General features: G+C 29.3%; 1 protein-coding gene across 1 annotated transcript; it reads right to left on the reverse strand.

The window, feature by feature from the left end:
* Nucleotides 1-871: 871 nt before the first annotated feature.
* LOC116771290 (uncharacterized) lies at nucleotides 872-8,775 on the reverse strand. Its single transcript, XM_032663110.2, has 4 exons — nucleotides 8,615-8,775; nucleotides 2,494-2,576; nucleotides 2,272-2,389; nucleotides 872-1,956 (listed from the first exon to the last, which is right to left on the reverse strand). The coding sequence occupies exons 1-4, from the start codon at nucleotides 8,670-8,672 to the stop codon at nucleotides 1,733-1,735; spliced, it is 483 nt and encodes a 160-aa protein (XP_032519001.1). The 5' UTR covers nucleotides 8,673-8,775; the 3' UTR covers nucleotides 872-1,732.
* Between the last annotated feature and the right edge of the window lie 5,218 nt (nucleotides 8,776-13,993).

Consider the following 13,993-nt stretch of genomic DNA (forward strand, 5'->3'; position numbering starts at 1 on the left):
CATAAGATATTCAACGTAACGCATGAAAAAAACTTTTTTATTCTATTATTTTGTGCTTGTCATAAATTACATAACAGGAGTAAAAAAAAATTTTCAAAAGTTTGAAGTGGGATGAGGTATTGTCATCGGCCTTAGAAAGACGAACTGAACATGACTATGGTATTCTGTCTTTAAGATTACGCCGCTGAAGGTACACCATAAGTTATTTACAAATAATCTACCCGAAGCCGCTAAGTGCTAACCCTATCTTAATCAGCTAGGCATTTTTTACTTTTATTAAATGTGGTAATACATTAAAATATTGTAAATAGCTTCAATGTTATATTTGTTTTGTTTTATTTTAGTTCCCAGTAATAGATTGTCGAGTAGTGTTGCGTTATTCTTCGTCTCAAATTTTTATTTTTAAACCACAACTCACACGACTAGAGTTGTCACGTTTAATTTGGCATTATATTTTGCAGTATAGATAGCTTTGTATTATTAATCTCATTTTAAATTTGTTGCTTCAAATTTCAATGTTTAATGCGTAAGTACGAGACTGTAGTTTTGTTAAAAACTTCGGATCAGAAAAGAATTAAAATGGTCTATAGATACATAGTACTTACGTAATGTTATAGTTTGTTTTAAATTTAGTTTTCAAATTACGAACATCGAGAATTATAAGTATCTTGAAAGGAAAATGGACGAGTCATGTCTCCGAATGCTTAGATTCGTGGTGTGAAAAAGTGTTACGATATTTGGTAAACATAGTTTAATTACTGTTCGAGAAGTTTTAACAGACTACTCGAGAAACCTGGCGGCTAGCGGTTTGAAGCGGACCGCCGAGGTATTGTTTTTATAGATTTTTGGATGATGTGAAAAGAAACAATGATTTCTCTTTAACTTTATTAAAAACATATACACTAGGTACACATAAACACGTACGTAACATAAACGATATTTTTTTTATATTGATAAAACAATAATTACTAACGATTTGCCATTCAAGTTTGTATATTTCAATTAAATAATATAGGTCATAGGATGTTGTTAGTCAAAATGATGTTACTAGGTTTCAAACAAAAAATAAAATTAAATCATACTATAGTAATAGTGATGACAATATTGATGGAGACCTTATCAAAATTTATTTTTAATTTTGCATTAAAAAAACGATTAAACACAGCTCATCTTATGCTTGAAATATATTATTTTAAATAATGAGTGTGACTTTTATGTTTATTCTATATCCAATATGGTCGTTATGAATAACAGCCACCACCTGTAGCAAATTTGTATACATTAAGTGATCTATAATTATTTGTTTATCTCTTATTACAATAATTCACAATGATCACGATTTAAAACATTAAAACCTATATCTATTAAAAACTATTTCAACAAGCAACAGTCAGAACAATCATGTTGGACGGGATGTTTATATAAGGCCGAAGCTATAATAATAAATTTAAAAAAAAAACGCGGATGTTCACTCTCACATCCCAAACATTGACATATCTCGAGTTTTCAATTTAAATCTATTTCAAGTATTACGTAATAGTTATAAAATTAATAATATAAAGTGCACTGTTGTTGTTTTTTATCAATATTATCATTTATTTTAGCACTTAATATATAAAATCGGTGTGCTTTCAACAATTACTGGCCTTATCTTATGTTCGTTTTAAAATTAATTTGTCACTTAACATTTTAAGCGGAAGCAATAATGAAGCTGAACTTTTAATGCAGCCAATTATTGCTTGCTGTAGAGATAAGAGGCTAAAAGCGCTGCTAAAGCTAAAGGTAGAGAGAATGCTACAGATGATGCTCCATTACAGCGGTCTTTGTTACAAACACTGCACGTCTTGACATGTCTGCTGGGGTCTGGTTGGACTGGCATCCTGGTGATAAGACTGCATGATTGGCCCAGGTCTGTAGGATTCGCATCCAAGCAAGTTCGGATTGTTGCGCCGTTCTCTGTAATTGTTTCGATAAAAAAGTGTTATATAAATCTGCAAAAACATTTTATGTTCTGCGCTGGCCAATGTTTTAGCTAGCTCTCGTTACTTATGTTCGAAAAATTCTAACTGATATTTAATTCGTGTTAAATGTAAAATGTTATATAAATATCGAAATATTGTTGCCTTTACAAAATTGTTTACCAATACTTAGGGGTAAGTATAAAGCCTAATATAACCGCTGTTACGATTAAAATTTATAACTACTTACAGTCGAAGAAGAATTGTTTTAAAAATAATGAAAGAAAAAGGAAAAGATTAAATTAATACTCACCCATAACAATTTTGTGGCAATACCTAGGCGCGCCAACTACGGAATCAATGAGTTCCCGTGGCAACAAATCTTTCAGATAAAGGCGGTTGTAGTTCACAGAATCTTGAGTTGAGCAGTCCTTAAAGAACAGAATAAAACATTTAGAAAATGTTATATAAGTATTAAAAAAAAAATCTATTATCGATCTAGAAATAAATTTTCAATGGCATTGATGCAACTTACAACTAGGCTTTTTGATGACGAGAATGGATCGTTGCAAGTCGGGTCAGATTGAGAATTACACTGGTAACATTGAAGGCAGGACCCTGTAATATAACAAAGGAAGTTTTACATGACATACAAAAAAAATTGTACATTTATATGCCTCTTTATTTTATTATTATTAAAATAGAAGAAAGACATTGAGGATAAGGTCGATATATCTAGCGTACCTGATTGTTTTTTGTTTTTCGTAGTATATGAAAAATAAGACTTTTTATAATCGCTAATGTTTAAATATATAAAATAAATTTGCGTTATAGTAAGTGTATGAAAAGGTTTTATCGTAGAAAAATCATTCTGCTGATATTGTTAAATTGTTTTCATTTTTTAATTTAAATTGTATACAGTTCGGTAGTTTAGAAGAGAATGCTATATTTTGTTTTAAATTAAATCATAAGAACGGCTAAAACTTTTTAATACTCAGACATGGAATTATTGAAAAATAATGCTATTTCATAAATTCGATTAATTAACAAAATATTCTTACATCTTATCTGCCCAAAAAATATATTTCCTGAAAACTAATAATTTTTATATACAAATAATAAATGGTAAGAGATTGTTCGTTGGCCACCCAGGTAAAACAAATCATGCGAATATATTGGTATAAATAGATGCGCAATTGTGTTAAAATTTTAAAGCCAGATTCAAATCTTTTTGACGACGACATTTAACAATGAGATCGTCAGTCAACATTTTTTACTGTTTAGTTATAAATGAGGGTAAATGATTATCAATTTGTGATATCGCAATAACTATATTTTCATATAAAATATTTTTATTATACTTCATAATTTACGTATTGCTTAAAATAATGTAAAGTTTATTTACACCAAGTTTATTTAAAATGTCACACGCGCGGTTATGTCACAATGACATCATCGGGCCACTTGTATATTTAGGCCATGATCAAACGCCTTCGACAAGCAACGTTGTTTGATTTTGCGCGTTACCAGATTGTTATATAGTTTCATTTATAAATATTTATAGATTCTCAGCTAGCCTTTTGTTTTGGATATTGTGATGTTTCAGTTGTTATGTTCGCTGTCACAGAAATACTTAAACGTGAAGATGAGATCATCAAATATTTTTTTTTTTTGCAAATGGCCTCAACATCAAACCTGTTTCGCCGTGTTTTTTTTTATTTACCATGAATTTATTAGGTTTGCATATTTTTCTATTCCTACTTATAATAATAAATGACCTTAAACGATTATTGTTTTATAACATGCATATGATTTATGTTATAAGACGTATTACTACTGTTATAGCAATAATATAAGACTATTTTCTACTGCTTGGTTTGTTCGTATTTAGCATTTTTTTTATTAAACTCACAATAAGAACTAGGTGAATTTTTATGCCAAAAAAAAAATTGTAATTGTGCTAAACTAACACTTAGGGTACTTTTAGTTTCGAAATTCTTAAAGCAAAAAGTTATAATAAAATATTAATTAAAGATTCTATTTCTATTAGTCTATTATAACTTGGTAATTTTCCACGTTCATAATATAACATCAATGGTTACGTATAAAAATATCAGAGTCGAGAACAACGTTTTTTTTTTTGCTGTTATACATACGGCCAGTCATCTTCCAAGGCTACATTAAGCCTTAATTTATTAGTTAAGTATTTGCCATATATTGTTTTTTGAGTTGGCATCTTCCCAATTTAAGCATACTGGCATCCTTTATCTAATAGATAAATATAATTATGTAGAGTGCTTTTGTTTTACTTTATGGTTCGATTGCGATAAATTCGATTAAATTAGATTTCTGTACAAGTTCTTTTACTTGCCGAGTGGTTTATATATAACAAAGCAGCGATGAGATTTAATTTTAATGCATTTTAAAAGAGGCCATACTATTTGAATTAGTCAATTATTTGAATTAGTCAACAAGAAACTGGTTTGATACCTACAACTAAATTCTAACCACGGAATAAAATCGCAGCTGTAATCTTATTGTTTGTGTAGTCTTAAATCGTTTAACTTCTTACTGGACGGTTATAAGTAATATGATCAATGATGTGCTTTTAAAGATATATACTCGTCCCAATACGAGCTTTTACAGTGATTTGATGTTAATAATAGATAAAAGTTGAAGCGGTTATTAATTTTGGTATCGCTATCTCTCTGCGATATTGTTTATGTTATTCACATAACTGATATAGATTTTAAAAAAACTATAAATAGGTATTAAATGCATACAGTGGCTACACCTTGTACATTTTACATTGTGAGACACTGGTACTATAGGTAAAAAACAAAGACTTTGTTATATTATTTATATGTCGTGAGATGATAATAACATTTCTCAAGGATGTATTGCGTCATTTATGATAACTATGGTGTATGTAACCTTGATGTGTGTATAAGGTACTGTCAATAGCATTATGTATGTACGTAGGTATAGGAAAAAAATACTTGAGTCATCTCGTTAATAAAACAAGATCCTATAATAAATCTTATAAGAAAAACTTCGTATTTATTATATGAATATTATATAGCAAAAATGTTTGAAACCCTGTCAAATTGAGTATGGTTACGAAAAATATTTTTTCATATCAGAGAGCGTTGTTTTTAACGGTGACTTTGTAATAATTCCTATTTCAACGTTATGTTCCTACCTAGTTTTCTTCTCAGTGTTTGTCGCCACATTGAACAAAAATATCGTGTCATAACGGAACATAAAAAGTTTAATAGCTTGTTGTCTCTGCAAATTTTATTTGCACATAGATTCATATACATATATCACGATATCTTTATCAGCTCAGGATGTCAAATCCACCCTTTTTCCGATCTACATATTGTTTTTCCTTCTACGTCTGTTTACTCAAACCCAACTCCGGCTAAATGTTTATGTCTCCTGTAGTTCTGTTTGTTTTTGTCTTAGTAATCGCAAGAACTTTCATAGATCTTCGTATTTAGGAATCTACGCTCTATTTATTATTCTTTCCTAAAAGACCACTCTTAAAACCCATCAGCAGTTACACAAACCCAAACTTCAACATCATTCAAACAAGAATATCCAGAAACTTTATCTTTATTTGTACTTCAAGGATAGTCGACTTATTTAATAGCAGTTTTTTTTATTTGTCTTTTCTTTCTTTGAATGCTTACTGTATTTTATTTCATAATTATCTTTTCTTCCATTCTTATTGTATAAACTATAACACTGTAATCTAAGTCAGCCTTAAGAAGACCTCTATTCGGTCATATCAATATAAGGTTCGGTTAATAGTCCAGGGCAAGGACGCGACTAAGCGATAAAACTGTTTTATTATATACATTTATATCAAATAGCTTCAATTGATTTTCTCTATGATGTGTGTAATAACCAACATTACTAAACATTAGCGTTTATTTTCAAAATTATTATAATTTCTATACTAAATTCAATGTGTAGAGGAAAAAAGTTGGACTGTGTACGACATTCACCTAAAAACGAATAATTTCCAAGTTTTTTTTTTTTTATATAGCACATGATAGCTCCGCCACAGAGACTAATTTAAAAACATACAATACGATTAATTTAGTTAATTGGAATCTATATTTGACGCTCGATCATCATACTACTGAATACATACAATAAAAAATTCCTCTTTTTGTCTTCACCACAGTCAATAACACTCTTTATAAGACTTTAAAATTGCAATTAAACTTTTAACCTAATCATAGAGTCGACGACATGGCCTCTATTTAATAAAACAGGTCATATATTATACATGATTCATTCATGTTATATACAAAACACACGTTAAAATATGTTAGATGTTATTTAATATTAAATAAATTAATTGTATTTGATTTTATAAAAAAAAAAAAATTGTTGTTAACTGTTTACACACATTTAATGAATTGGAACGCATTTGTATTGTTGTTTTTGCATAGACGCCAGCATGTTCCTCAAAATATTTCATGATTATCATATCAGAGTATATAATCAAATATGCCTTTCATTATGACCAAGGATATAGGGCAGTAAATACGGAGCTGTAACAAGGCTAGCGTGATGTTTATGCATAGCAATGGAAGTTTTCTGTTGTGCTCTCGTTAAAAACCTGGACCGCAGCCAAAGATGCGTAAGACGGTTGAGACTTATAAAATCATATCCCTAGAGTGTTATCGATTGCTTCGATAAAACAGATATTAGGAGCAGGAGATTCTATCCCGGGGATAGGTAAGACTTATATAACTTTATGTTTGATTTGTCCTTCAGTCTAATTATACAGTCTACAGTATAGCACGCTTTTAGAAAACTCAATAACCGTGGTCTATTTAGTTTGTACTGAAATAAAAAAATCTAGATTAATTATTATTCATTTAGAAAAATCATAACGAACTATCGTGTTTTTTATATCGTTTCAGATAAAGTATTGTAAATGATTTATATTTCATCGTCACCTAGTGACATCATAATGTATTTTAGCTATGACATTATCTTATTACAATGGTTAGTAAAATACTTAGTAAAACAATAATTCGATATGAATCCTAACTTTGTTTTATCTATAGTTTTTTTAATTTTCTTTTAATATAAAAATACACGTATTTTTCGTTTTATTATTAAGTGCAATATAAAAAAAAATTATTGGTTTAATATCATTATTATTAAACGCCGATATATAACCTTCAAAAAGTGAATTCTAGTTGTACTTCAATATTCACTTCATTTGAATATTAGCATTCTTCTTTGACAAGTCACAGGAGAGGTCATGTGCAATTATGCTGTTAGTCTGATCACGAAGACGACTCATAGTTTAGGTCACCGAGCTATAATGCATATATAATACGTAACAAGGAATTTGTTTGTTTTTAACAAAGATAATATTGATTTATGCCAAAACACTGATTGATATTGATGTAAAATATTGTTTCTTATTCATTTGTTACTCGATCCTCTGATATGTTGTGAGTATGTATACTATTTGTATTAATTATTAGCTAGAGCCTTAAGTATCCAACAATAACTTATTTTTTATGCTCGATGCATTTTTCATAGGTTAATTAATGTTTATCCGTTTTTAGATAAGATTAAGTAGTAAATAATATATATAAACTATTTAATAATGTTACTATAAATTGATTAATAAGGAAATTGAAATATATAATTTTATTTTTATAGTTTAACGTAAAATCAAAACGAATAGAGAAACGATTTATTTAGTAATATATTGTGACTATAAATGTCTACCGCTTTAACGATTGTGATCAATAGTTGTAAGAATTTTCCTTATTCTATTTATCATGGTAATTGCTGTATAGGAAGAAGCTTCGTAATCGCTAAGTTAGTCAAGCATTGAATAAAAACGATTTTTTGTTGTCGGTCGCTTGGGAAAATATCATTTACTGTTGATCAGCTCAAGTGATGTACTAGTGTACTAGTGAGATAATTTATGTTAAATAAAAAAATAATAATCATTTGTCACCGAATAAATTATAGGTACAGGTAAAGAAACATAGTATAATACATATATGTATTTGAAATGATTACTGTTGCATATTTTGTAGTTGATGGTAATGAACTATTTGTAAGCCAGATGTAACAAAAAAATATTTGGTTTTTTCACGATCGAGACGTATAAAATTTTTCCTCTTCGTTTGTCTGTCTGTGTACGGTCCACAAATTTGTTAACCGTTAAAATTAAATGTTGGTCAAAATTTAAAGTGAAAGAGGTTTCCAACACTTCTTTATATGTATGTCTAACAAAGATGGCGATAGACGGAAGTCTAAATTAAAATTAAAAAAAAATCTTTTTAAAATCCATTACTATTAATCAAAAAGTAAAATCTTTATAATCAAACCAGCCTCCTTTAAATTATTATTTTCTTCTTATTTTATAAGATAAGCATTTTAACAGTTGAATCGCTTTGTTGGTTGGCAGTTAATTCTTCTAGAATTTAAGCGTCCATCATTTCATACAATGTACCTACTATGCATCCGCTTACTCCGAATTAAATATATCACATACATTGATCAACAATATAATTAATCTGGGAACATTTGTTTGTAAATACAAAAGAGAAATTGTGGGAACATTGTAAGATCTTAATATATACTGTGATATACATAGAACATACCTATTTCTATGAGGGCGAGTACCGTGGCTAGGCACAACGTGATTCCAAAGCGGGCCATGGTTTTATAATCTGTTGCAAATAACGAGTGGACTGTAACGGCGGGTGATCGCGACTGAGACGACGACTAACTCGCCGACTACGCGTCGCCGACAGACGAATTTACACCGAATGTAGGGTGGATATACATTTCGTAATTGAGGACAAGTTATGTACTGTAACAAAAGACTTGAATGTACATAGCCTTATTAGAAGTTGGTTATAAAATTCCTGTCATATAAAAATGGTTAAGCCTAAAAACTTTTAGCATCTTAAAGTTTTTTTATCCCCAATTCATTTTATTTTAAATTAAATGTAAAGCATTAACTAATTTAAGAATAACATAACAAATTTTATTCTATCAAATAACTGTCATTGTTACTTAACAATCACACTAACATTTAATCAAGTAATCATTCCGAAAATATGCATCAAGGAAATAGTGAGATACCTACTCTTACTCTATTAGAAAAATTTACCCAAACATAGCTAAGAACCACCGGAAGGAAACTGGCTTTCAAATGAAAAATTCGTATGTTTATCTGTCAATCCTTTTGTGAGTTACAATGTCATAGACACACAAACATCGAAGTCACACTTATTCTAGCCCTTTTTTCGCGTCGGAGGTAAAAGTATGTAGATTGTAATAAAGAAATAGTTTTCGTATGTTAATTAATTTATTTTTTTATTTTTCTAACTCATGGCTACATTATGTTTACTCCCACTGGTTGTAATAAATACTAGCATAGAAAAGTTTTAATATTTTGTGTGTAGGAGATCACTTTATCCATATTTATTTTATTATATCTCGATAGTTCTGTAGTTTTAGCGAGTAATATAAAAATTATTAAGAACAAAATTAAAGATATTATAAGAATAACTTATCTATTCGTGATTGACTCATTTAATGACTTTCTCAAACACAGGAGTGTAAACAAATTTATAAACACACATTTTTCATATTACCTAGCGAATGAAAACGTCGTATATTATTAATTTATTATAAATGCGAAAGTTCGTCAGGCTGTATGGTTGTGTGTGTGTATTGATGTATATTGTTCTATCAAGCAAAAGCAACTGAATTTATTTCATTGAAACTTAATAATTATGTAGCTTAAAGCTTAGAATAAGACTTAGGACGAAATATATTCCGCAATTCTGAGGTCACCACTCGATCAAGGCGCAAATTGTACTGTGCATGAATGAAGACTATAAATGTAGCTGCAGGTTCCTTACCATATCAGTTCTTTCCACAATTGTTAGATGCTCCTCTAAGCATAATTCCGAATCTAGACGCATGAAGACGTAAGCAAAAAGTTGTCGCTTAATAAACATGTTAATTTGAATTCATAATATAAGAAAAACATGCAGAGGACTTCAATATAAAAGGTTAATATCACAAAAAATACACAGTTCGCACACCTATTGCTTAGACAATGACAATCATCGCAATTTCGCAATAGATTTCGTCAATCATTAATTGAGTTAACAAAAACGCAATCATCAACATGTACGGGGTTTGCTATGGGCGATGCAGTGCCAATTCTGGAAACAAACCTTGAGTAATAGTTTGTGCATGTGTTGCGCGTGTTATTGCGATGAGCTATGACTTATAAGACAATCCGTGATATGGCAGCGGTAAATAAATTAATAAATCTTTTAAATGCGACTAAGTTTTTCGGATATTTCAGGTTTTTTTTTAATTATTTTATGACTAAATAATCCGAACGTTTCGATGCCTTTATAGCAACCGTGTTCACGTAGTAAATCGCTTAGTATCCGTATATCTTAGTTTAATTTAAATGACCTGCAATTTAATTGAAATGAAGTCCATGAAAAAATCTTACACATACATAATTAATAAATCTTTAATTGGTTAGACAAAACTTAGTTGTAAAAATTTTCCAATTTTAGAAATTTATTCAGAGTTTTATTTCAGGTGTTTCAATAAAATTTTCTTCTTATATTAAGATGTTTAAAATTATATTGAGCAATTCATTTAAAATTAAAAAAAGGTTTTTCTTATTATTAAAATAAATAACTTTAAATGTGAATATCTTAAGCACTAACTCCAGGAAATCTCATGCACTCAGTATTTCATTCATAGTTCAAATAACTATTGACACTTTCTTAATATATGTTGCGGCTTTCTGTAGTTTTTCATGCAAAATTATTTGACTATAATTTCCACGAGATCAATAAGCACCAACTATTTTTAGCTTATTGATAACGTCTAATTTAAAATTTACTTTATCACTTTTTTATTTCATGTGACATATATAACAACATTCCAATTCCATTCGTATTCTCAAAAACTAAAAAATATGTTACATACACATTGGAAGTAGAGTAATTTATGAACCTTAAACCTTTAGCTATGATTTGCATAACTTAACATTTCCTTTACGAGGCTATTTTTCACTTTTACCATCAATCTTAATCGAGCATTACGTAATTATAATCCTTAATTACAAGGTAATATAATCTGATAAGTTGAAAAAAAATATGTACCGTCATGTTTGTTTGAATTTAAACATGAAATATAATTTAATCTTACTGTAATAGGAAATTATTACAAAAGTTATCTGTATCCTTATTCTAAGTTTGCACGATCACACTACATACGGAACGTTAAACGTTTTTCATTAATAAATTCTCGCTCATTATTATTAACGTACGTTACTTCATGAGAAACGGGAAAGGGAATAACTTTGAATACACTGTTACGTTTCAAATTTAGAATAAAGATATGCTGTCTCATAATTAGGTTTAATAAACAACACAATTCTGTACACTTTCGTTTAAATATTACTCATAAGATTACGCATTCAAAACATTGAATAATTACAAAAATATTTAACTACCAATCAATTATAACTTTTGTCGGAACTAAAGCTTTTATCTATTATATACTCTGATTTTATCAATGAAGAGCAAATGGAACTTAACATTTTTAAATCTGTAAATGTAATACATATACGTATCCAATCCTTGCCAAGTGAAGTTTATAAATGGTGCCCAATATCAAATAGTTTATTATTACTTACAATATGAATGAATGAATGAATAAATGAATAAGTAGCAAAGCTTAAATGTTTTATTGAAATTGTAGCGAAAGTATTTCTTTCAAACCAAAAAGATTCTTAACTGTCGACGAATTTTTTTAATATCAGTAATATCACATCAAGAACTATAGGTATGTTTTACAAACGTTATGCATCTTAGTAGTTTATTGGGTGCTTAAAAATTATGTAAAATTTACTAGCATTAAAACGGCTAAATTTGGTTCACATTTTTCTAATGTCGCAAATGAGTTCGCCTGTTATTATGTTTTGGCTCGTACTTTAATAGCTTGGCTTTACATACTATACGTTGTTTTGGCCTAGTTTTGATTAAATATTGAAAGGGACGCCATATTGGTTTAATTTTACAACTACCAAATCAACCTATTACGTGAATATGTACTTTTAGATATTAAAATTAAAAAAATATATATGTTTTTGAAATATTCTGAAATAAGAAGCAGTGCCTGCTTATAACAAAATTTGATAATTTTTTTTTAAACTTTCAACGCATCCATTGTTATTTGACGATTACACTGGCAAGCGTGAAGCACTTTATTGAGTAATCCTACGCCAAAAATGAATTACATAGATTTGTAAGAGAGTTGAAACTTTTATACTGTTAAGTGCAATATAAATCAAAACATACGTAAGAAAAACCGCAAGCAAACTGGCTGTCAAAAGAAAGAAGAACTTAAACGAAATCGGGAGTTTTCGTTTTAGTTATTAAGCTCTTAGGGAGAGGTATGATGCTGCAGACACACATAAAAACAGACATTGAAAGTTTACCCATAACACCTCGTTTTCTGCGTCAGGATTTAATAAACGGATTATTTGGGGGAATTAATATCACATTACATAACTCTATTTATAATTATCAATATCGTATTTTTCTCAACGAAATAGTGTTTCGCTAAAAATACGCTGACCAAGAAATGCCTTACGTAAAAATAATGAAATTAGGCCAACGGAGTCTATTAATTCAAAATCTTTTACTGCCTTCCCGATAAGTAATTGCTAGAGAACACGAATTTTGGTACATAAAACTTCTATTTAAGCAGTAATATCTATATTTTAAGAAGTGAGACTTTTATTGGTTTTGGAATAAAAGAAAATCCCAGAAAGGTTTCCTTTGGCCTCATCCTACAAATTATTACCTACGACCTCATTTACTCACAAATGTAACTATAGAACATTATTTTAAATTAGGACGTAATTTAATATTTCTGATTCATTAATACTGTTGGCTGGCTGGCTGGCTTAAAGAGCGATTTAGAGATTATGGAAGAATATTCTCGAAGAGAGAATATACGAGTATATACTATGTAGTATTCGTTTATTACACACACGAAATATTTGTCACATTAATTTTTTTTTTTTTTGAAATTCGACAACCGTCATCCAGGGAGGGCTTTTGACAGGCAACCCTACATCATCGTGTTTGAAATAAAACAGCACTTGTTTTTATGTTCAGTTTATAGAATAAACAAATAAGTGAAAATAACTTCATTAGACAAAATATGTGTTTACATCTGCTGGTATGCTCGTGCCAGACACCACAATAGTTGGGACAGGAAAAATATATAGGCTATGTACTTACGGCTGGTTTACAATTTTTTCGGTGAAAAAAAAAATGATTTTTATTTTTTTTTATTAATTACAGCCTTGTCAGAATTTCTTCAAGCAAGCCATTAGTTTTATAATTTTTAACATAAAAACTTTATTATAAAATTTATATCCATTAACCATATAGGTGAAGGTCGATCTTACTTCGCATCCTCGACTACTTAGAATCAGTGTCTTTTAAAGCGAGATACAAGGAATACAAGGGATATAGTACTACTATCTTAAATAAGTAAATATTTGTTTTTTTCTGGAAATTATTAATCAAACCTAACTCGTAACAATACTATTATGAATTCTCTGAAAGCAAGTTATATTTCATGGCATAATGTCCCATTGTTCGGTATTGACTCATATTTTAAACAACTCGTTAGTAATATGTTACGTTTTAACTATGACTTAAACAAACTAGATTAAATAAGAATTAAATTATGAATGAGAACAAGAATAATAATGTTCTAAAATGTCGTGGATAACCTATTGATTGGATGACCAACCCACTTTTGTTTATTAGCAGGCTTGGTAATTATTTAAATCTAACCTATTCATTCTAGCAATATAAAGAAAATCCTTAATTAGCCCGATACACGAACGTGCAATATCTTTTATGTATAGGTCTAGTGTCCTCGCTAAAGCAATTAACAGAGCAGTAAGAATT

This window comes from Danaus plexippus, chromosome 17 (assembly GCF_018135715.1).
Source record: "Danaus plexippus chromosome 17, MEX_DaPlex, whole genome shotgun sequence".
Lineage (NCBI taxonomy): Eukaryota > Metazoa > Arthropoda > Insecta > Lepidoptera > Nymphalidae > Danaus > Danaus plexippus.